This window comes from Triticum aestivum, chromosome 6B (assembly GCF_018294505.1).
Source record: "Triticum aestivum cultivar Chinese Spring chromosome 6B, IWGSC CS RefSeq v2.1, whole genome shotgun sequence".
Taxonomy (NCBI): Eukaryota; Viridiplantae; Streptophyta; class Magnoliopsida; order Poales; family Poaceae; genus Triticum; species Triticum aestivum.
Genome location: NC_057810.1, coordinates 477,919,539 through 477,942,133, shown reverse-complemented (window position 1 = coordinate 477,942,133; position 22,595 = coordinate 477,919,539). Strand labels below are relative to the sequence as shown.

The following is a 22,595-nucleotide window of genomic DNA, read 5'->3' as shown; positions in this document are numbered from 1 at the left end:
CCGTACGGGCGCCACGACCGCGATCGCTCGCCCGTGGCGCGCCCGCCGCCGCGACCAGATCCCGGCACAGCTCGCCGGAGACCTCCTCCACCGCGAGCTGGGACGCCGCCCCGGAGCCAAGCGCCGGTCAGCCGCCGACCACACGTCGTATCCCTATCCCACGAGCGAGCGGCAGCAAGAGGATGCCCCGCCGCCGCCGGCTCCGCGCAGGCTTGCCTGCCGGAGGCAACCGGCGACGGCGAGGGGGAGAAGGAAGCGGGAGGAGAGAGGTGCGGAGGCGGAGGCGGGAGCCGCCCGTGTCGCCCCGGGGAGGGAGCCGCGCGGGGGCTGTTTCGGTTTAGGTCGCGTCCTTGTTCCTGTGCTGTGAAATTAATCCTGCCTCAACAACATTATTTTGGACAGAGGGACTATGTATGTAATCATTTGGTTAATGTATTGGTTGAGGCTACATGAGTCACTTGATTGAAGGCACTCCATGCTAACTGTGTATTGACTTTGATGGAGCACAAGATTCGATGGCAAAGTCAATGTGCGATTCAAACCTTATCTCTTCCTTTACACTACAGTTTTGACGTCTGGTTTATCCTATGATTCAATCTTTTGATCAGTCTAGGCAACACAGTACACCTTGGACGATGACTTATCTGCCTGCTTCATCGGCAACAGCCATGATAACGAGGATGTTTTTTTCTTTTCGAAAGGAATGTCGTGTGGCTCTTTATTAAGCAAATGGGACTGTTACATCGCTAACTACAGTAGGCATTATAAATTCGGAGGATCGCCAGTTTGATAAAAGCACGCTTAGCTATAATGTGAGCCACCTTATTAGCATCCCTTGAGCAGTGTTTGAGAGAAACATGATCCAGCCGGTGCGTAATCGCAAAGCACTCGGCCATAATTGCCGGCTCAGAACTTCTGTCATACCATTCCAGAGCTGGACAAGTTTCAGAGAATCAGATTCGACGGTAACCGGGGAGCAGCCCAACTGTTCAACAAGGACCAACCCTTTTAACAGAGCCATTGCCTCCGCTGAAGCTGGACTCAACACATTAGCAATTCTCTCACCCCTCCAGCCACAGCTTCTCCCCTCTCATTGCGGACAACAGCACCCACTGCACCCGAACCATTGTCAAAGAAGCCATGATAACGAGGATGTTTATGACCTTTCGAGGATCTGTTTACCAAGTACCGGCATGGTCCCTCAGTGTTCTACCTCACTGCAAGACTGGCGTACAAAACCGCCAAGGTCGTTTACTCTTCCATACAGTGGCTTCTACGTGCTAGATGAGCAGCTCAGATTAGTTTAGATAGAAATTATAACCTTATTTTTGTACTCCCTCTGTACAAATATAAGATGTTCTAACTTTTTTGTGAACCAGATGCATATAGATAGGAGTATATTTTAGTGTGTTTGTCCACTCGTGTATGTAGCCTATATTGAAATATCCAAAACACCTTATATTTGTGAACAGAGGGAGAATATCCTTAGTGGTTTTTGTATAGCTAACTTGTGGTGTGAGGCGACAGCAGAACGCCTAGGCCTAAACACTGCTTAGGCGAGATCATTACGGAGGGAGAACTATGAATTTACGCTAGTGCAACTTTTTAACCATGTGATGCCATTAAGAACAGCGGCGAACAACTGATCACTAAGATTCAGAACACCAAATACAATTGCAAATCAGACGATGACGCAAGATAAAACGGGCTTACAATTGCCCAAATGTATATATAGTATAGTATGATATGCTTCACAACAGGGGAATCGTACAAACTCGAGTAATCATCGTATACGAATAAATAAATGTAATAATGCATGTATGCTAGACCACTAGCCTATAGTTGTAATACAAAGGAGCGACACAGTGCAAAGGTCAGATACAGTAATCTCCAGTAAGTTTGTCTTGTCTTCCGATGTACAAGTGTAGAAAGAAGCTAAAACAGGTGGCACGACCCCTTCAGATACAGACGAGCTTTGCTTGCTAAGGCTACAGCGGTACAACCTAGTATGGTTCAGCAATCACCTGCACACGTAATTTATTCAAATCCACATGTTCTCTAACCAAGTTGATCACAGTGACTCAATTAGTGATGCAAACTATATTCAAACAGGTTCAGTTGATGTAGGAAAACAACAGATCATTGAGCCCATGGAAGTTGAATGCCATCAACCTTATGCCCCATAGAGGACGCTTTTGTTAAACAAATACTCTTTTCACTTGTTCAGTTAATGGAGTAATAATTATGAGCAAACTAGGGGACTAAAAATAATTGATGGTTTTTTGCTGAACACGGAGAACCCGCTCAGATTAATTTCATATAGAGAAATGTTGGTTCCACGTTTAATTGCTGATGTTTGATCCCCATCTTTCCCTAAATATATGTACTTTTTACTTCCTAGAGATCATCAAAATATAATAACTTGAGTTCAGTTTGAAGTTCTGGAAACAGTAAAACACCCAAATGGCGCGAGTACTTGAGGCTTTTGAACCCTACTGTCGGTCATACCTCACAAATAATATGAACAATTCTTCATCTGTTATTGCTCCAAGCTCCATTCTTCTCTCCAAAGCAGTCAGGCCCCCACCATCTTTAATTGTTGTTCTTGCACCCCTGTGAAGAAGGGGGCCCAATTAAAATACGGAAATGCTAGAAATCTGACGTCAGATTTTCAGCATGGCAATCAAACGGACGGCAGATTTAGTTCGCAAGCACGGCAATTTTCTGGCAAAAAATAAACTGAGACGGATTTGCCATGCTCCACAACTAAACTTGCCATCCTCGACGAACATAATTTGCCATGAAATTTTTTCGATTTGCCATGTCTAAAAATCTGATGTTCGCTGGATATTCGGATCCTTAAAATAAAACTACTGACACAAAAATGGACTCATAATTTATTGTTTTCATGTTCTCCGAAGGGAAACGAGAGGATATTCACAGAACATCATAGTAATAATAAGAAGAAAAATAGAATGTGTTCTGCATACTGCTTCCACAATTTGTACTAGTCTGTTGAAATTTATCATATGTGATCTGGAACAGACACCAATTAAAACCACACAAGAAGCAAATGAAACCACTATACACACTCACTGTCACCTGACCTACTGGAGGCACAGCGGTATGGTGGCCACTATATTGGTGTGATTGACTATATTGTTGATTGAAGATGGCATATGAAGTCTTTCTACTAAGATGACAAAAAACCTTCATGGTTGCTTTTTACAGTGATCGGTGAACCTCGACACAGGATGATAGAAACTTCAATGATTCCAAGTATCATATCTGTGTCTAAATTTCTCAATGTCTAGTTATTACGGTGAATGAAATGAAAAAGCCAACCAATCTTTTTTGAGAGAGACAAGTACAGTCTTCTTGTAAAGAAATCAGTGTACTTCTGAAACATTCTGTACTTAAGTGGAAACAGGGAGCTCTTGGCATGAGCAAGCATTATATTATATCTCCAAGCACTGAATATATTGAAATACAATTAACAGACAACTATACAGCAGAAATTCAAACCTTACCTCTTCAGTAGATGTTTGGTAAGGGCATCATTACTCTTTTGGACACAATGGTGCAATGGTGTCCGTCCATGGAAATCCTGCTTATTAATATCCGCGCCCAAAAGTAGCAGAAGCTCAACTAGTACAGGATGACCATGTTGACATGCCAAGTGCAATAAGGAGCAGCCTTGCAGACAACCTTCTGGTTTCCCAGAATCCTCTATTTTCTCACAAGAGGCTGGATCAAATAATTTCCTGTCTGTTACCGGTAGAACATGGTTAACATCGTTGTTCAACTCATCATATGTCATGTTAGGGCTTGCATCAGCCAACACAAGAATGTGATACACTGCTCTCACATCATTTGTCCTTATAGCTTCCAGTATACCAATGGTAATTTGATTGGTGTCTTTGGCAATAAGAAGTTTGTCCACGTACTGCACAGATCATTATGAGAATGAATTATGAAATAACATACAGAAGTTGATCGGCTGAATAGTGAAAACTGCTGGAGGAACAACACTATAGTCAATATTATAATTCATACATGAAGCAAAATATTATTAATCCCCAAAAGTCCAAAGTATCTGCAGGGAGATGAGGGTGTGGCAGCCAGCATTACTTCATTGGATACAGACTCGCCATGAAAGCTTGAAGTTTCTAATCAGCCATTACATTCATTATGATGTAACTTGTCGATTTCAACTCAAAGATTATAGTCAAACAGCCATAAGATCAATTTGGTTGTCTACTACCCAAGCAGGGAAAACCAGCGTCCAAAAGGTAAGAGGGTCACCCAGATTCGATGGTGGTGGGAGGGGGGGTGCGTTCAAATGTAGTAACGAACTGGAATTTAAATTTGGCGTTCTTTTGCCCGAATGCTAGGTAACTGAGGTACCAGGAGTCAGGTTACTAACTGAACTTTGCCTTCGCCTGTAAGGTAGGTATACCCAAAGGATACTTACATCATACAAGGATCCCCATGGTCTGTACAAATTTTGCTAACTACATTCTGCAAACACTGGATGTCAAACTTAATAACACGATTGATCTCAATATGATATTTTTTTTTGACACCTCTCAATATGATATTTTGTGGATACTAGTTCCAGAAATCTTATGCTACCATATCAGGCTGCTAAGCTCCTCTAACAATATACTGGATGATTGTCTCACTAAAGCCCAGAAGTTTTACAAACTAAAATAACCGACACTAAGCAGAATAACCACTAGTGCAAATGCTCATAAACACAGAAAGATTGCCTTTTGGAAATTTCAATCAGCACATGCCCAACCGGTCATATATTAGCTACTGAGAACATGCTACTAGGCTTAGTCGCACAGACAGCACAGAAGAGCTTACCTTTGATTGTATGAACCTTTCCTTTATTGAGAAAGCATCAGTAGGTTTAGGCTTTTCCATGAACAGGATAGTGCTATTTGACTCATCCATTCTGCATGGATGTAAATAATATTACACAATAAGTCACTGCACGCCTGAAACTACTACTCCCTCCGTTCCACAATATAAGACGTTTTTGCAAGCTACTTGCAGAAACGTCTTATATTGTGGAACGGAGGGAGTAGTACCCAACAATCTTTAATATATAGAAACTACTAAGTACTCGTGTGTCGTTATGGAAGTTAATTGCACTGCTACGGGAGTTAATTGCTCATGCATTGCTAAGAAGCTTATTTTTAAGGCCCCTCTTCAAGCCTCTTCTTTACTGCTTGGCTAGAGTCCCTTCAATAAGTGTGGCCATTTTGGGCTTGTAAACTAGTTGCATATGGGCTAACTGCTCATGTAACCCTGTTAATATTTCCCCCTTTATTTATAAAAATATACATAGGGGTTACCCTACTGTTTTACTGTAAAAGAAAGTTTGTTTTTATTGCATGAATTGTTTAAACGGTTGCCGTCGTAGTACCTAATCTTTAGCAAATGAAAAATATCTCAAAATATACATACAAAATATCAACCGTGATACATCTATGTACTACATATAATGTATGATAATTGTGGCAATTAATTTCTTGGCGACGTAATGTAGTCTCTGAGGGTGAATGGACCGCCACCAACTCCGATTTTTATAAGAGTATAAATATATGTTCGATGCAGTATCAAATTGAAAGATTAATTGGTACTCCCTCTGTAAACTAATCTAGGATGTTTTAGAAAACGTCCTATACTAGTTTACAGAGGAAGCAGAAGATAATAAGAATAATAAAGCCAATAAGACTAGACTCAAACCCATAGATGAGGACCCTGAGTAATATCATTGCCCAAGTAAATAAGTATTATTAGCATTTACAAAGTAGAAAGCACCTTCACAAGCTTCCACTATCCCCATCCTATCCCTCCTCCACACACAGACACACCCAGATCTGGTTGGTGGCCACACCGCGCCTGCTTGGTAAAGCACCAACACCTCTGGAACTCTGCCCCATTGTTGGCCTCGATCAATAGCAACACAACTAATCCCTCCAATCAATGGCTTTTCGCTCACCCAATGAGGGAGATGGCGTATCAGAGTGTGTAGCCGAGTATTGACGGAGTATGAAAAGTATTTTCCCTTTGCCAAAAGAAAACTATTCCTATAACTATGTTCTCGAAAAGAATTATTCCAACACTTCTCCATACACATCAGGGCGAATCAGTACTGGATACGTATCAGGATGCTGACACCGCGACTCCCCAACATATCAGGGTAACCATTGAGCGCCCTGTCACATAATGAATTTCAGTGCACACTGAAAATTCATTGGAAATTCAATCCTAAGTATAAACGAGTTCCAGACTTCCAGAAAGCTCAAATAATTGTAAACGGTACATGTAGAAGTACAAACAATCTGTACAGGTACACATGGTCTGTTTAGCCCAAATTTGTCAGCTGGTATAACAGTCATCTGCCACAGCTTATCGATGTTTAGAAGAGGGATGTAGCTAGGACGAGAAATGCTTAAAACTTGAGTAGAAGAACTAGTTAACACGATACGTATATTGCTTGAACATACCCTTGACCTTCTTTCGGAAGCAAAGCTTCCCAAATGGAATTATTGTAATCATTTCCAAGTGCACGAAACAAATCAATAATTACTGGCTCCCATATTTTCACATCCAATCTCAAGGACCGAACCTACATCAAATAAGAACATCAGCTCCACCGTTGAAATATTGACCTTGATATGGTATAATCTCTAAATCAAAAGACTATTAAAACCCTATATATCACAAGCCCGCAAAATATCATATACAGCAAACATTGGCGTATTCGCATAGTTCTGAAGATCTTATACCCATTAACAAATACTCCCTCCATTCCAAATTACTTCAAGTTCTAGTTTTTTCCTAAGTCAAACTACATTAAGTTCGACCAAGTATAGAATCATATAATATTATATTTATATAATATACATGGTATGAAAACATATTCCTAGGTCGGAGTTGGCCTAAGTGGCAAGTACAATTCATTATTACGTCCAGTACCAGCAGTTTCAGAATTCGGAATCGGACTGCAACTACAGGAAGGTAATGATCGATCGAGAAGACAGATCAATCGAGGAAAAAAGGACAGATCATCGCTTTATGTTCTGGTGAACCAAAAGAATCTAGATCCTTCAGTTCATAAAGATACTTTGACAGGATACCAAGTACTAACATTGCAGCAAAAGGCAGCCCATAGTCCACACAGAGTTATATCAACCATGTTCAATAGTGATCAGTGGCAGTGGACAGTATTACGCTCCTATTTTACAGCTTTACACTAGCACTGTCACTAAGTTAATAACTCCAATCATTTCAAGTACAATCTTTTTGGGGATGACAGAGCCAACCCAGTTGTAACGTAAATAAGGTGCCAGAAAAAGTAAATGTGCTAAAAATAAAGAACTGGATATTGCACCTTTGAAATATGGACTCCCAGATTCCTGTGAGCCCCTGAGCACTCAATGCAAATAAGAATACCCAAGTTTAGAGATGCCCAGTCAGGATCTGGAGAACGACATTCTGCACAACTGTCGTTTCCAGGGATATTCCTGAGATGGTTTATTGCATCACTGTGTGCCTCTGAAGTTTTGCTCTCTTCAAGAGATGCAGCAGAATCAAGGGAACTTGCAGAACCATGTCTTTCTGCTGCTAGGCTCCCGTATGGCGGCTGAAATGAGATGAAATCAGGATAAAATTAGTACAGTACTAACTTGAAATTGGTGAACTACGTAAAACTACTACACTTAGGACAGCCTTCAAACATAACCACCACTCTTGGGACCAGGAGCCGATGCGATGCCAGCCATGCACGGGAACCCCACAGATGGCTAAATGGGACCAGGAGTCGATGTGATGCCAGTCATGCACAGGAGCAGGCTACAACTGTGGAATCATTAAATTGGTCGAGGGTAGCGACGGCGGAGCGTGAAGGAGAGAGATTATGTATGCGAATCGTCCTAATACACACCAGAGAAGGAGATCATGGTGTGGATGCCACGGTCGGAATTTGGAACGAGAAGGCAAATTCCAACGATGGAGACGGCGGCGGGGCTTCAAATTTGGCTGACGTCACTTCCTCTTGGTTTCGTGGTGGAGCTCCTGTGTTACGTGGAGTGGCTCAGCATGGCCGGAACGCCGGTGATGATGGCGCTCACTCGGGAGGAGAGGGCAGAGGCTCAGAAGCAGGACAGAGAAGAGGCTGGAAAGAAGATGAGAGCTAACAAGTTGGCCCCACATCCACCTCAACATAGCGTCTTCGTAAGCTAAGCCACGTCAGCTCTTACATGCAGGCCCAGCATGCCAGAATTGCTGTCGAAACCATTGAACCGATCTTCAGTGTTACTTTTCACTTCCTGTCCCAGAAGTAGTGCTCTTAGCAAATTTTTCCCAAAAGTGGCGGTTATGCTTGAAGGTTGCCCCACATGTGGTGGTTTTATGTAATTTACTCTCTTGAAGAAGACTGTTTTTCGCATGCATGCAATTGCACTAAAATGGAGCCAATCTTAAGGCAGGACAAGCACTAGTAATGTATAACATGATTATGAAAAGCAGATGCTGCAATAAGATATCTGAAGTTTGATACCAAACAGTTAAGCGGGTTTTTTTAGATAGATTTTGATACAGCTAACCAAGTGTTTCTGTAGAATGCAACAAAAGAGAAGACCGGAGCAAACCTGATGCGGGAATGGTGAATTCAGCAGTGATGCAATAACTCCTGTTATTTTTTCGATCCAGTCCTTTTGGTCAGCCTCTGTCTCCGCCTGCCATCAACAAAGTGAAAATTGGGTCTCAAGAAACATATGGCATCACTGTTCAAAAAATGAATATCATAAGTTCATAACAATGTGTTTTTCTTCTGACATTTCAAAACACTGTTTTTCTTCAAACCGTAAAATTTGTGCTATATACAGAACGTTTAAGGGGTAACAGTTACAATTACCTGTAAAGTGTATGCCTTCATGGGGGTGATTACTCTGAAGCAAAATCTTAAATCATTTTCTTCAGCATCCATCTTAATTGTTGAAGTTCTGAGATTAATTGTACGACATGAAAGAGAATCATCCCCCTGGGATGAAGCTTTTTGATTTAAGAATCTGAAGCGACTAAATACACCAGCCGGTTCAGCAGTTTGCTGTGATGCCACTCCTTGCTTCCAAAGAACAAAACAAGGTAAGTATACAATAAATAACAAATAACAACTGCTTAGGGTGAATTATATACTCCCTCCGTTCACTTTTGTAAGACCGTTTAGACATTTAAGACAACACTCAAAACAGTTCAATTTAAGCTGTCTAAAACGTCTTATAAAAGTGAACAGAGGGAGTAACACATTTATGGCATAACTTCTCAAACACCGCACATATCATATCCCCACTATAATCATCAATTGCGCAGAAATTTTGCAGAGCACAAATTGCACTGTAGTGACATAGCCCTTGGAAAATTAATCCACATTTTTTAGCAAAAGACAGTGGGAAAGATCCCCACTGTAACTCGTTTTTAAAATTAATTCACTTGATGGGAAAAATATGCATCAGTCTGATACCTTCCACACAGAGAATGATTAATCACCAAACATAAACAAGTAGGTCATATTCTAATTGAAAGAGGAAAATGGCAAGTAAGTAAGAGTGATGAAAACCGTGATCAAGGATTAGATAACTACTCGCTCCGTTCCTACATATAAGCCTTTTTAGAGATTCCAATATGGACTACATACGGAGCAAAATGAGTGAATCTACACTCTAAAATATGTCTATATACATCCGTATGCAGTCCATACACTAAAAGGGCTTATATTCAGAAACGGAGGGAGTAGAAAACATAATATTTATTACAAATATAGATGAATTACAATGAAAAATCAATTATAACTATGAATAACACAAAACATATATTTCTACAAAACATAAGTCTACCAACTCACGCAAGCAAAAGGTGAGAGCTCAGGATACTTAGTGTGCCAAGTTTTAAATAGACCAACAAGCCATGATCAAATTGCTGACCATACCAATTGTTTATTTCCCTTGTTCCCATAGTAGTACAGAGTCCCATGGCTGTCAAGAACAAAATACCTCCTCTTCCATTCTCCTCGTAAATTTTCAGAACGCTTAAAGAGATAACCTTGTTTAATTATTTCAACCTGGTAAAAGAAAAAAAATCAGGAAAAACAACAGACTTCAGAAAATAATTACGAATTAAAAATATAATGAACATGTAGCTGATTTAATTATAATAAGAGAATAATAGAAGAGTGGAGTACTAGATTTTGAGCCAAACAGTCATTATGTGGGGAACAGGTGCCTAAACAAATCAAGCACCAGTAGAAACAAAAGTTCATCGGCACTTAGACATGTGTATTATCTCTGGGCTACATGTTCTCTCCAAACCATTATGTGGGGAATCAATGCAGCATCCATATAATTTTAGTATTTTAGCCTACTATTTATGAAACTTTACTCAACAATGGGCCTACCACAACTTGTTTGGGACTAAAGGCTTCGTTGTTGTTGTTGGTTGTTTTTTTTACTCAACGATGGACAATTAACTACCTGGCCATTGGCAGTTGACTGCATCAAGGCTTCAATCTTTTTATAGGATTGAAGACCAACAACATGGATGCCATCACCACTCGTAGATGTGTTTACATTACTAGCCATTCTCAAGTTTGAAATTTCTTCTTGAGTTCTGAACTCTTGAATTCTCTTTGCAAGTTTATCTTGCTCGTTCATAGCCATTTCTTTTGATTGCTGTGCATATGTTAGAACCTGCATTAAGACATTGCAGTTAGCAGATTCATCGATAAGTTAAGGTCAACGCACTCCTCGTTATCATAATTATCGGTCAAAACCAATATGCCAAAGGAGCAATTATTAAACCTGGTGAATGAACGGTTCCATTTGGCTCAGTAGCTCAAATCCCTAGAACAAAGAAAAAAATCAAAAAGGTTTCAACCAATAATATAACAAAGATAGCTTAAACTGTAGAGACTATCCATGCCTGCTTAAAATATCTTAGATGGGCATCCATCACTGCGCTTATTGATTCCAAGAACTCATACTTCTTCTTTGCTTCAATGTTTGCAAGGGCATGAACCTGAATTCCTTACATTGCAGGAGAATCATTGGCATGGTTACATAATATACATAACAATGCTATATGGAGAAAAAAATGGTGATACATACTAAGTTAAAGCGGCATCTCTCGAAAGCTGACTTGCCGTTCTGTAGATCCTGTAAAGACGGGATTAGGAAGGTGGCGTGCACACTGAAAAACATCCATTACGAAAAAGCTGTCACAGTTTACCTCCTCAAGTCCTGTCACTACTTCTGCTCTAGTCCCTTTCCGCACTGACACAAATTTTTCACGGGCCTGAGAAGCAAGATAGCAATAGGAATTAGTAGGCCATATGTATAAAAACAAAATATTAAAACCACATGGTATTCAGAAAAAGGTCAAATCATTCATTTATTCATGGTGCACCACAGGCCAACGTGAAGAAATAAACAACAAAAATAGATAATGACATAGTAGAAGTCAAGACACTACCTGATCATAGCCCATTGTAGCCCTATCCAAACGCTGTCGACAATCCTATATATTGGGCCAAATGTTAGCGCAAATAGTAACTAACCAATGTGTTAAAAATTCTCCACATCGAAATCAACACAGTAGGCCAAGTGTAGTTAAGAGAGCATCAATTATAAGTGTGAAATTAATTTCAAGACCATTTCAGTTTACTTAATTAAGTTTGGGCCCAACAAGCATAAAACTTATTAAGACGTGTGTGTGTGCGCGCGAGGGGGGGGGTCACCTTTGCATCATGCAGATCCTCGTTAATGAATTGCGTCAACCGTTCACTAAGCATATGCTCGACCTGTTTGAAGGGACAGACTGATTAGAATGTTACAGTCACTTGTAATGATATTTTACTAGGAAAAAGGTACAGAACGTCATACACCATAACCAAATGAAATGTGCCAGCTTTCCAGGAATCTGTACATACAGATTCTGTGATCCCAAATGGAGACCTCATTACATAACACATAAATATCCTCTTTCAACACATGATTCAGGTTCTGGATATATGCCGGTGTAGTCAAGCAAGTATATCAAAATGTTTTCCATTCTTAACAGTTTTTTCCAGCTGTGTAAAGTCCCTAGTGGCTTAGTTAGAAACAACAGAGCACTTGCACTGATGTATAATTGTCATTCCAAAAGGATTCCTTAGAACTTATACATACACTAGTTTAAAGTATATAGTTGATAACAAATGTGTCTGGATGATTTTTTGGTCAAACTTCACCGTTTAGCTGTTAGGTTCAGCAAGTCTGACCTGCAATTACAACCATACAACCAGGGGTGCTCTAAAATTTACTGATTGGTTAATTTGTTCATATCCAATAAGATAATTTCTGCATTTCGGAAAATAATGGAGAACCTTCTGACTGGAAGAGCAGAGATTTGTTGTATCAATATAAGGCCCAAAGGGCATCTATTACAAGACTCAAGGAATACACAGACCCTAGACTGGAGTATGACACTTAACATTCAAAACATAATGAACAAGAGGTCTGATTCAAAGACTACTTTGGCATTTCCTTCCTATCAGTTCTGTTTCTTGCAATATAAGGGCATCTCCAGCCGCGCCCCCAACAGGCCCTCCCCAGGCGATTTTTCCGCGCCGGCGCCAAAAAAAGGCCCCAGTCGCGCCCCCAGAAGCCCGTTTTTCGCCGGCTCGGGCCAAAACTGGTGCCGGCGGACCCAGGCCGAACCCGGCGCCCTAGGGGGCGCTTGGGGAGCCGGCACAAGCGAAAAAGGCACGTGGGCCCGCCCTGGAGGCGACCCGAGGGCCTTTTCCCGCCGTTTCTTGACGCTTTTCCCTCGCAGCTCTCCCGCTCGCTCGCCTTCCTCCCGCCATTCTCTCCCTTTCTCCCGCCAAACCCCCTCCCGCTCGCCGCGAAGAAGTACGCCATGCCGCGCGCGGCGGCAACCGCGACTGGCGCCGTGGCCCAGCCAAAGCAGAGGAAGCCGAGGGCGCCGCCATCGAAGCCACCGGGCCTGTCGAACGCCGAGTGGAGGGTGGAAGTTCAGCGGCGCGAAGCAGTCACCGCCGACAGGCGGAACAGGGCCATAGCCAAGAAGGCCCGCGACAACGCGGCGCGCGCGGCGGCGTCTTCCTCATCGGTCGACCAGGCGGGGATGAATCCACCCGTCGTCAGCCACGCCCAGTACGCGCCCTGGGGACAGCAAGGCGCCGGATCTCCATGGGGTTCATCGTCGCCCGGCTACGCCAACGGCGACGCGCACGGTGGGTTCAACCCAAACGTGACCTTCCCTCATGGTCACCCCGCTACGCGCATGCCCTCGCCCGCCTTCGTCGGCGTGCAGTACCCTCCATACAACTACTCGCCGCCCGCCGCCTACGCGTCCACACCGACGCCCCATCTCTATCGCGGACCGCTACCCTTCTCGCACCTCGGCGACGCCGACGACACGGGAGCCGACATGGACGACATCATTGCGACAGGATCGACCGCGGCCGCCGCGTCTCCCGGGTTCGCCACCCAGGACGAGGTAGTGGACCTCAGCGGCGACATGGAGGCCGAGCTCGGCTACGTCTACGGCGACGACGCGCAGGAACCCGAGGAGGAGGAGGACGAGGAGGAGGAGGAGGAGGAGGAGGAGTCGGCTCCTGTTCCGACGAAGGGGCGCCAGAAGAAGAAGAAGCGGGCGGCTAGGTCAGGCGAACCGCGCATCAAGTGGACGTCCAAGGAGGAGGAATGCCTCGCCGAAGCATGGAAAGTCGTCTGCCTCGACCCGACCACCGGCGCGAACCAGAGCTTGGAGACGTACTGGGACCGCATCAAGGCCGAGTTCGACGAGCGGAAGCTCGTCGACCCCTACTTCAAAGGCGTCTACATGCAGCGCGGCTCCAAGGCGATGGCGAACCATTGGGGGCGTATCCAGTTGGCGTGCAACAAATGGCATGGAATCGTCGAGGAGGTCGCGGCTCGCCCGGAGAGCGGCGCCAGCGTTGAGGATCAGGTACGCACGCCGTTCGCCCGCATATCTTCGTCCCCTACGCCCGCCGCCCGCCAACTGTTCGTCCCTCCACGCAGCTGCTGCGTATGTTCGCCATGTATCGGGGCGACAACCAAGACGCCAACTTCGAGCACCTCCACGTCTACAAGCGCATTGACAAGTGCGAGAAGTGGGCGGAAGTCCGACGTGCCCTCGACAAGGCCAAGGAGACATACAAGCCGGACGCGACGACTCCGGGCGCGTCAGAGGGGCGGCCGGACGGCCACAAATTGGCAAAGAAGGGGAAAAGCGCCGACGCGGCAACCGCGCGAGTGCAGGAGTCCATCGAGCATTGCCTCGCCGACGCCCAGGCCCGGGCCGTCCTACGCGAGAGAAGACCGAGGCGCGGTGGTCGTCGCTAATGAAGAACAACGCCATCAAGCTCGACCTGCTCCGGACGAACGTCGCCGCGAAGAAGAGGAACACCGACATGGCTTTTCTGATGGGCGGGGCGGACATGCTCCAGAGCAACGACGAGAAGCTCAAGGCGTGGTACCTGGTGCAGCGCGGCCTCATCCTGAACGAGCTGCCGACGGCAACGCCGACGACGCCCACGACCACACGGACGCCAAGCCCGAACGACGCCTCTACATCGCCGCCCAGCAGTGCCGAAGCCGCGCCGACGCAGCCCAGCACCGAAGCAGCTCCGACACCGACGAGCCCGCGCACGCCGACTCCGCCAACGCCTGGAGCCGACCCCGCCGAGTGAATCGTTGCGCACGCGAACTTGCGGCGGCGGCGCTCTGTTTTTTGTAACGCCAGACTACGTCCGATAGCCGGATTTGCGGCGTCTTTTGAGAGCGGGAACGACCAAGTTTAAATTTCCCGCATCCTGGGGCCGGCGCGTGGGGGCGTGACTGGGAGCTAGGTCGCCCCCAGGGGCCGAACTAGCGCCGGCATGCCCCCAGGCCGCTCTATTTAGGCGTGCTGGGGGGCCGAACGGCTGGAGATGCGCTAAGGATGTACAAGCCTTCTCAAATTGGGGTATGCATGGCTCATAATTGCAATTTTATGGTTTTGCGAATTCACGCCTTTATGTTAAAAGTGTAACATTTGACCACCTCCACTTTCAATCTGCTCCACATGTACTGAAACTTACCACTAATCCAATTTGTAGGTGGTAAAATATACTCACTACGCTACAGCCTAAATATTGAAGCTACAGTGTCAAATTGCCGTAGTTCCAAACTGCGGGTTAGAATCTGAAAATAGAAGAATGAAAGCACAGGTACTGCTGATGCAAATGCTATAAATTGAAATGGGATAGCTCATGCCATTACTCGCAAGGGATAAATTCAAGGCGTGCAACCTCAAAACTTAAAAGGACAGACCCAGTGCTAGAAGCTCCCACACAAGGTGGGGTCTGGGGAAGGATTATACGAGGCAAACCTTGCCCCTGCACAGTGCAATGCAGAGAGGCTGCGTCGAACCCAGGACCTCTTGGCACAAGTGGGGAGTACTTCACTACTGCGCCACGCCTGTTCTTCAAACTCAAAACTCAAAACGTCTTATATTAGTTTACAGAGGGAGTACTAAATTATTCTCACGGGTGAAGTAAACTACCAAGAAAGGTAGAGGCCAAGGATACATGATAGGTAGTACCTGGGAACGAAGGAGCTCCTTGTACGTTCCAAGCTCCCTAAAAGCAGTAGTGAACTTGGACATTACAGGCCCTGCAACATAATAAGGAATTTGGAAGTTCAGGTTTCTCCCAAATCTAAACGGTTACATGGAATCGTATTTTACTGAAGAAACTCGCATAATCTAGTTCCAGTGAGATGGCATGGTGCAAATCATGTCAACTGTTGCAAAGAACTGTGGTCTATTAAGCAAATGTGGGCATATTAAGAACCAAGATTTAACAAAAATAAAGGGGCACAAGATATTCAATTGAGAAGGATAATGGCTTCAGTAAGTATAGATGAGAAACCAGGACAAAATTAAGCAAACGAAACATCAGATATTTTTGTGAAATAACCTCCAATGGCAACACTAACAGGGTCATCTCGACCAGCACCAAAAGCTTCTAGGGCGTCAGCAAATAAAAGATCCCCTGCGTATCCTTCATCAAGAGATCCCCTGAAACTAAGGATATTAGCCAAACTATAACAAGCTTGAACATCAACCAAAAGGTTTATTATTCTTTTAATCCTCAAAATTACAAAATGGCATAGTTGCATGCAATATAATAGTAAAAATAGCTAGAAGCAGCAAGAAAAGGAGTATGTAAAATTATCATTCACAGGCATCCATAGAATATATGCTATAGAGATCCAAATTAATATTGGACCATAACACAATAATACAGGACCAAGTTAATAATTTGCTTTCCTGTAAAAACGCTTATAACTAGCTTCAGCATTCCAGTGAGGTTGTATGCCCTAAGGAGGGTTCATATGTTATGGACGCAGGGACTGGTTTAAGAATTAAGTACAGATAGGATATTATAGGGTTAGAAAAGATATAACTTCAATTAGAAATTTACAGATACAAATAAGCTTTCTTAGGAGATAAGTTTGAGTCTTAATGATCTAGTCAGCCATCACATATACATATAGGACCAGTGTGTAACCTTTTGGGGCATGCAATGAAATAGTCTCGAAAGGTCACTTGCTAGTCCTTTATATATAAGAAGACTAGTTTGATCCATGAACCTCTAACTCTGTCTCTAATTTCCTAACAAAGCACCTCTCTATCTTTATATTCCTAACTGAATGTATCACTTTCCTATTTTTATTTTCTTCTTTCCTAACAGAATCCCTGCCTTGATTGTGTATGCTGGCCGTAGGGCCTTGATCCACGTACATAGCATGGTTTGTTATGTGAACCTTGGTTAACATTAGGATTAATATCGTGCAGAGGAAGGCCAGGTGGTATGGCTTCAACCTTGAACTAAGTAACTCATTTTGTGGTTGCTTTTACTGGGAGTAGTGAGTTCCATAGTTTCTCTATTATTACACAACACAAATCAGTACCACATCTAATCTAAGGCCACAGAAACTTAATATTTACTTGCCTTCAAATAAACTTAGGTAGTGAAAAGAATTAATGTATTACATGAAATAAATAATACTATATAAGAAATCCATACAGTACTATGTATCTATAGCATCCGCAACGCTGCGCGTGCTGCCAAGTTGTTTTACGTTTCCACAACAAATGTTTACAGCTAAGGAACAGGAGTTAGGAGAGAAATGTACATGAATTTTTTGCATCCTTTATGAAGGTTTGAACACCGCTGTTTCAGTTCATCGGTAATTTGTTCCAAAGAATTGACCTATGAATCAATTGAAATAAGTCAGAAACAACTTAAATGCATGTATAAGTTCAATTACACTTTAAACTGGAAAGAAAGGTCTGTTGGCCAAAAAAGAGAGAGAAGTTAAAGGGAAATTATTGAGACCAGTGTCCAAACAGTCATGTGTCAAGATCACTACTATTTCTGTGAAATAATCATTATGCCCGCATAACAGCCATTTAGAGAATAATCTTTGGATTTCTTTCATTGCTAAATTACAACAGAAATCAATCTTGAGTAAGGTTAGTCATGGAATACATATAAAATCCGAAGAACTGCAACCAAGGGCCTTCTCATTTACAGATGAAGCCTATATGTCAGTTCAATATGTCAAATTTTCAATTGGTCATGCTGGTCCAACAATGTGTTCCAAAAATTCAGAGCACCAACGTCCCCGCAAGGGCACAGTGCACATTTTTCCCTCCTTTACCCCAAGGCTCATTTTGGGGCCCCTGGAACGAACTGGGTTGACGTGAACAGATGGTAATTTCGTGTGGGCAGGCAGCTAATCCCTGTATGAGTTAGCAGCCATGTCAATGTCTATTTGTCCCACCACGTCAATGTGCGCCACTGATGACCCAATTTGATGTGTAACAGGACTAGTCTATTATACTGAAAGTACGGGGTCAAAATGGGGCCCAGGCCATAACAGGGACCAAACACTGTCTACACAAACTGAAAACTGTAATGAGCACCAAGCGATTTTTTGTGAGTTTAAACGATTAAATGACACCAAAACAGCCTACACTATATTATAAGACGACTGTGCTTTGTATTGTTGCAAAAGTAAAGTGAGTTACGCATTATTGTCTTACAGTGGTATCTACCATTCTTAAGAAGTTGCTCCCCACTACAAGGTATTCTCTTAACATGCAAATGGTCCAACTCAGCATGCCATCATCAGGTACCAACCAATCAAAATCATGTGATGCAATATATTCCTTTCTTTCTCGTGTATCGTCGCCTGGTCACGGAAGCTATCGCTTTCGCCTTCCGTGATTGACGAGCGAGCCTACTGTTTTTTCTCTTCCATGGAGCACGGTTACTCACGATTCCCAAACAATAAAAATCCACTAACAGACGCATTCCGCTCCTCTCTCGATCCCTTCATCTTCATCTCTCCACGTCGTTATGTACTCTCGCCGGCGGGTGCTTAGCGGCGCAACCACCCCATTCGCACCGCGGTAGCAGCGGTCGACAACAGCCACAGGCCAGCCGCTCACTCGCCTGGTAGCCAATGGATACGTCTTTGTGCTTGGCTGGACAGCCCCCCGGAGTTCTTAGATAGGTAAGTTTCAATGGTGCTCCCGCTTCCTACCCAAATGATTCCCTAATGAGTTCTTCTTGCCGTATTGTTTTCTTTCTATTTTCAATTTGATTTTCTTCATGGCGAGGACACGGCTGATGGAGGAATAGGATTGCTCCGGCCGTGGCTTTAGTCTGGCGTGGGATGGCGCTGTATGGGCGGACCACATGTTCCTTCCCATGCCGTCCAACGCCTACCCTTGCGCAGATGCGTGACGAGACCATGTCTTACTCTACTGTCGAGGCTGCACGATGGCACACACACACGAGTAGGCATGGCCGTCTCACACGGGTGGATTAGTTGATTGATGGTGAGGCCTGTTGATGATAGACCTTCATCCATCTTCACAGGCACTAGCAGTCCTCCAACCCCCAGCCCCGGCGATCACATCCGCCGTATCGATGACTCTGTCAGGTTGCGTGGATATATGTTCGTCAAGTCATGTATCCACAAAAGCCGATTCATCTATAGGTCCCCATATGAACAGCCAACGCCCGTCAGGTAATCTGTACAAACATGCCAGTTCGTCTAAAAAAATGCAGTTTTTTAATTAATTCTACCGTGTTCTCTTAGATCGATTACTAATCTTAACCTTTATTCTTCTTTCGTATTCTTTAACTATGCACGTCCAATTGGTACCCTTTTGTTTTACCTCAAACTGAATCTTTGTGCAGATTAATGAGGTCGTGCTGCCATGCCAGCAATCGAATATTTATGGTTTCTTGACAGAGATAATAGAGATTAGATACTGCATCCGAGTTTTGTTATGCAAATAGTTGTACCATGTCCTTTTAGAAAATGCTACTAACAGTAGCACTCAGAGAATGATGTCATCCACAACCTCTACACCAAATGTATTTTTTGGTCAACAAATTTTGTGTATAGAAGTTCAGTAGAGTTCATAATATTACTTATATCGTCAGTTTCTCATACGTTTTCCTGGTATTTGACTACAATAGGATAATTAATGTTTATTGGATATTGTGTTTGAACTATACCTGCCCATGGGAAGCCCGGCCCGGCCGACCCGGCCCGGCCCGACGCTGCCCCCGGGCCGGGCTCGGGCTTAGATTTTGAGCCCGAAGGCCGGGCCCGGGCCCGTCGTTTTTGCATTTCTCTGAAGGTCGGGCCGGGCCGGCCCGGAGCCCGACGGGCTTTTACGTGTTCGGGCCGGGCTCAGGCCCAGAAAACAGGCCCGATGGCTGGGCCGGGCTCGGGCCTAGGTTTTTTTCATCGGGCTTGGCTAGGCCCGACCAAAGCCCAGCCCGGCCCGAGGTATGGCCAGGTATACTTTGAACCCACAAAAGGCAGTTCACGGTCATAGTATTTTCCGAACTTTCTTACTGAATTGCCTTGATCATTGAAAGCAGATGTAAAGTAGAATGTGCCAGTGCAACTCTGACATAATCCCATGTTGAAGCTGAAGATGTGGTTTTTCATGATTTGTTCTCATAAATACTGACTTTTTGTAACCTTTTTTTATTTTATAAAGGCAAAAGAATTTGAAATATTTTGTACTATAAGTCATGGTGCAAGATGAAGGTGTATGTTCTTCTGACCTTTACATTATTTTCTTATGTAGTTTCTGTAGCTCTTCATGCATGAGACTTCTCGATATTATGTCTTTACCACATATTGGTAGGATAGGAATTGAAGCATTCTGACCATTCATTTATTTGAATCGTTATTTCAGATCAAGGGGACATCTCTACCTTTTTGTTCAATATACAGTGTACTCCAGTTCCACCTTCTGGTATGCCAGTCTTAAGCCTTTCCTCAAACCCCTCTTCCTTAGATTGCTCATTAACATATTGAGGTCTCATAAACTGGATTTGCAGCATGGATGTATTTTAGTGTTGGTGATATGACACTCTAAACCCTAATTGTGCTTTAACATGATGTATGTATCAAACTGATTTATTTAATTTTCAAGTTGTTTGCTATTCACTTAAGTTTGCCGATTTTGTGTTCTTTCATGATTTATGTATCAAACTGATTTATTTAATTTTCAAGTTGCTTGCTGTTCACTAAGTTTGCCAATTTTGTGTTCTTTCATGATTTACTTCAGAAGACTAACAACTCTATCTCTTCCCTTTTTAGGTAAACAACTCTTATGTTATATTTGGCAACATTTTTTAGGCCGGGCCAGAAGTGACCATCAATATTGCAAACTTGCTCAAGCATTTTCACCAAAAAAAAACATCCTTAGCTATAGTAGTCCTTTGCTTGCAATTTAATTAATTACATGGTTTCGTCGCACAATAAGGATTGTTGCTCTTTCGTAAGAAACTATATATTCAATTTGGTTCTGTATAGCACATGATTAACTTTTTTCTTTTGCAGGGAAAAACCCAAGATTATCTTGACTGGAAATATGTATTTGTATTTGCACAATGCTCATCTATTCATTTTTGAGAAAAAAATTCCTATATCCATGCCAAATTGCTTACTGATATTTCCACAGCAACGCGCGGGGTATCATCTAGTTTTTATGCCTTTAGGTGCAGTGGCTTTTTGTTTATCAAATAGTAGTAGTTATATAGTGCACATTTTATCAACATTTCCAATGTAACATTTAAGCAACAGAATAACATTTACTCTTTACAAAACAGTAACAGTGCTACATTTTGGATATGCTCAAATAATTTATTTATTTATTTTAGCACTAACAGTAAATAACATATTTAAAAGGTGAAACAGATCATTGTAATTAAAAAGGTGGCAACAAAACTAGCAAATTTCACGGACTGAATGGCCGGATTCAGAATTTGGCCAGCAAGCTTCCCAATTCACTGAATCCACAAGTGGCAGGTTCGTCCTTACATGATCTAACCATTGTGTTCCAAGTGTGCGGCAAGCAGCAAAATTGATCTAAAAACAAGAAGGCGCCACTGCAACCAGAAAAGCCTCAGCCGTCAGCCCTCCAACTAATCACTATCGGCACCACAAAAGCCAAAAGGTAACAGGAACGCAGAGACCTACCCGGTTAGCAGACACAATGTGAGCCACTCATGAGGCCAAATCAGCACCAACCTACTCGATTCGTCCAATCCAATCCAACACGGAATTTTACCGAGAAAAATTCCAACCACTCAAAGAGCTCTCGCATTTCCAATCAAAACCGACCGACAACCAGGAAAGCACACGATCAAGTCGAGATCTCGCGACACAAAATGGTGCCGAATCCCCAAATCCGCCCCAGCTCTGTCATTACAACCATCAAAACTCTAAATACAGCTCAAAACCCACCATGCGCCTGATGCGAGCCCACCAAGCAGGCCAAGCAAAACACGGAACAAACCGGAGATCTCTTCAATCCACGGGATCCCAAAACTGCTAACCCGGAGGGACCCCGATGATCGTGTACGCCTCGCGGGCAGGGAGATAAGGGAAGCACCTGCTTGCGGAACATGGGGGAGTCCTCGAGCTTGGTGAAGGCCGCCATGTCTGACCTTGAGTGGGGTCGGGGCTGCTCTCTGGGAAGCTCCGGGAGATCTGGGCGTGGGCGGGAGGTGGAAGAGTGCGGTCGGGCAGTCGCTGTCTCTCTGTCGCGTGGAGCTGTTCTCCTTCGTGGGTCGGTGAAGGAGGCCACTCAGGGCTCCGTCCGTCGCCACCGGGTTGCATGCGTTCGGCTGATTTTTCGGCCTAACTAGCAACTGATTCAGACGGTTGATGGGCTTTCGGGTTAGTTAGTGGGCTGGGCCGAATTTGTTGGTAGTGCGTCAGATTAGAATGCTCGCCGAGCCGACCGGACCGGAATTTCCTATTGGACGCTCGTTGCGTCAAACAGTCGACGCATCGCACAGAGCCAGCGATGGAGCGCTACCCTTGCGCCGGCCCATTTAACGTGTTCTAGTGTTCCAGTGTTTCCGGTTTTGGGAACCTTCTAGAGTTTCCCAGCCGGTTTTTTCT

The 22,595-nt window shown here is 43.9% G+C and overlaps 1 protein-coding gene across 3 annotated transcripts; it reads right to left on the bottom strand.

Moving 5' to 3' along the window:
* Nucleotides 1-1,689: 1,689 nt before the first annotated feature.
* Nucleotides 1,690-22,289, bottom strand: LOC123137554 (ADP-ribosylation factor GTPase-activating protein AGD2). 3 transcript variants are annotated; one of them, XM_044557358.1, is made up of 20 exons: nt 22,081-22,289; nt 17,280-17,356; nt 16,058-16,158; nt 15,682-15,752; nt 11,810-11,872; nt 11,545-11,589; nt 11,302-11,367; nt 11,181-11,228; nt 10,996-11,091; nt 10,875-10,916; nt 10,548-10,763; nt 10,007-10,138; nt 8,936-9,145; nt 8,670-8,756; nt 7,412-7,663; nt 6,525-6,646; nt 4,873-4,963; nt 3,531-3,946; nt 2,509-2,613; nt 1,690-2,024 (listed from the first exon to the last, which is right to left on the bottom strand). In XM_044557358.1, exons 1-20 carry the CDS (start codon nt 22,126-22,128, stop codon nt 2,021-2,023), a joined length of 2,292 nt encoding a protein of 763 aa, XP_044413293.1. In that variant the 5' UTR covers nt 22,129-22,289; the 3' UTR covers nt 1,690-2,020. The 3 variants fall into 3 exon arrangements, with proteins under 3 accessions (XP_044413293.1, XP_044413294.1, XP_044413296.1); XM_044557359.1 differs by having other exon boundaries at nt 11,181-11,219; XM_044557361.1 differs by lacking the exons at nt 15,682-15,752; nt 16,058-16,158; nt 17,280-17,356; nt 22,081-22,289 and adding an exon at nt 15,469-15,624.
* Nucleotides 22,290-22,595: the final 306 nt, after the last annotated feature.

Bases quoted from the DNA above. Each gene is read 5' to 3' on its own strand.
- LOC123137554 (XM_044557358.1), bottom strand. From the start codon at position 22,128: ATGGCGGCCTTCACCAAGCTCGAGGACTCCCCCATGTTCCGCAAGCAG. The intron at 10,764-10,874 runs GTTTAATAATTG...GTCTTAATGCAG, and splicing joins TGGAACCGTTCATTCACCAG to GTTCTAACATATGCACAGCA. The intron at 4,964-6,524 runs GTATGTTCAAGC...ACATCCATGCAG, and splicing joins CTTCCGAAAGAAGGTCAAGG to AATGGATGAGTCAAATAGCA.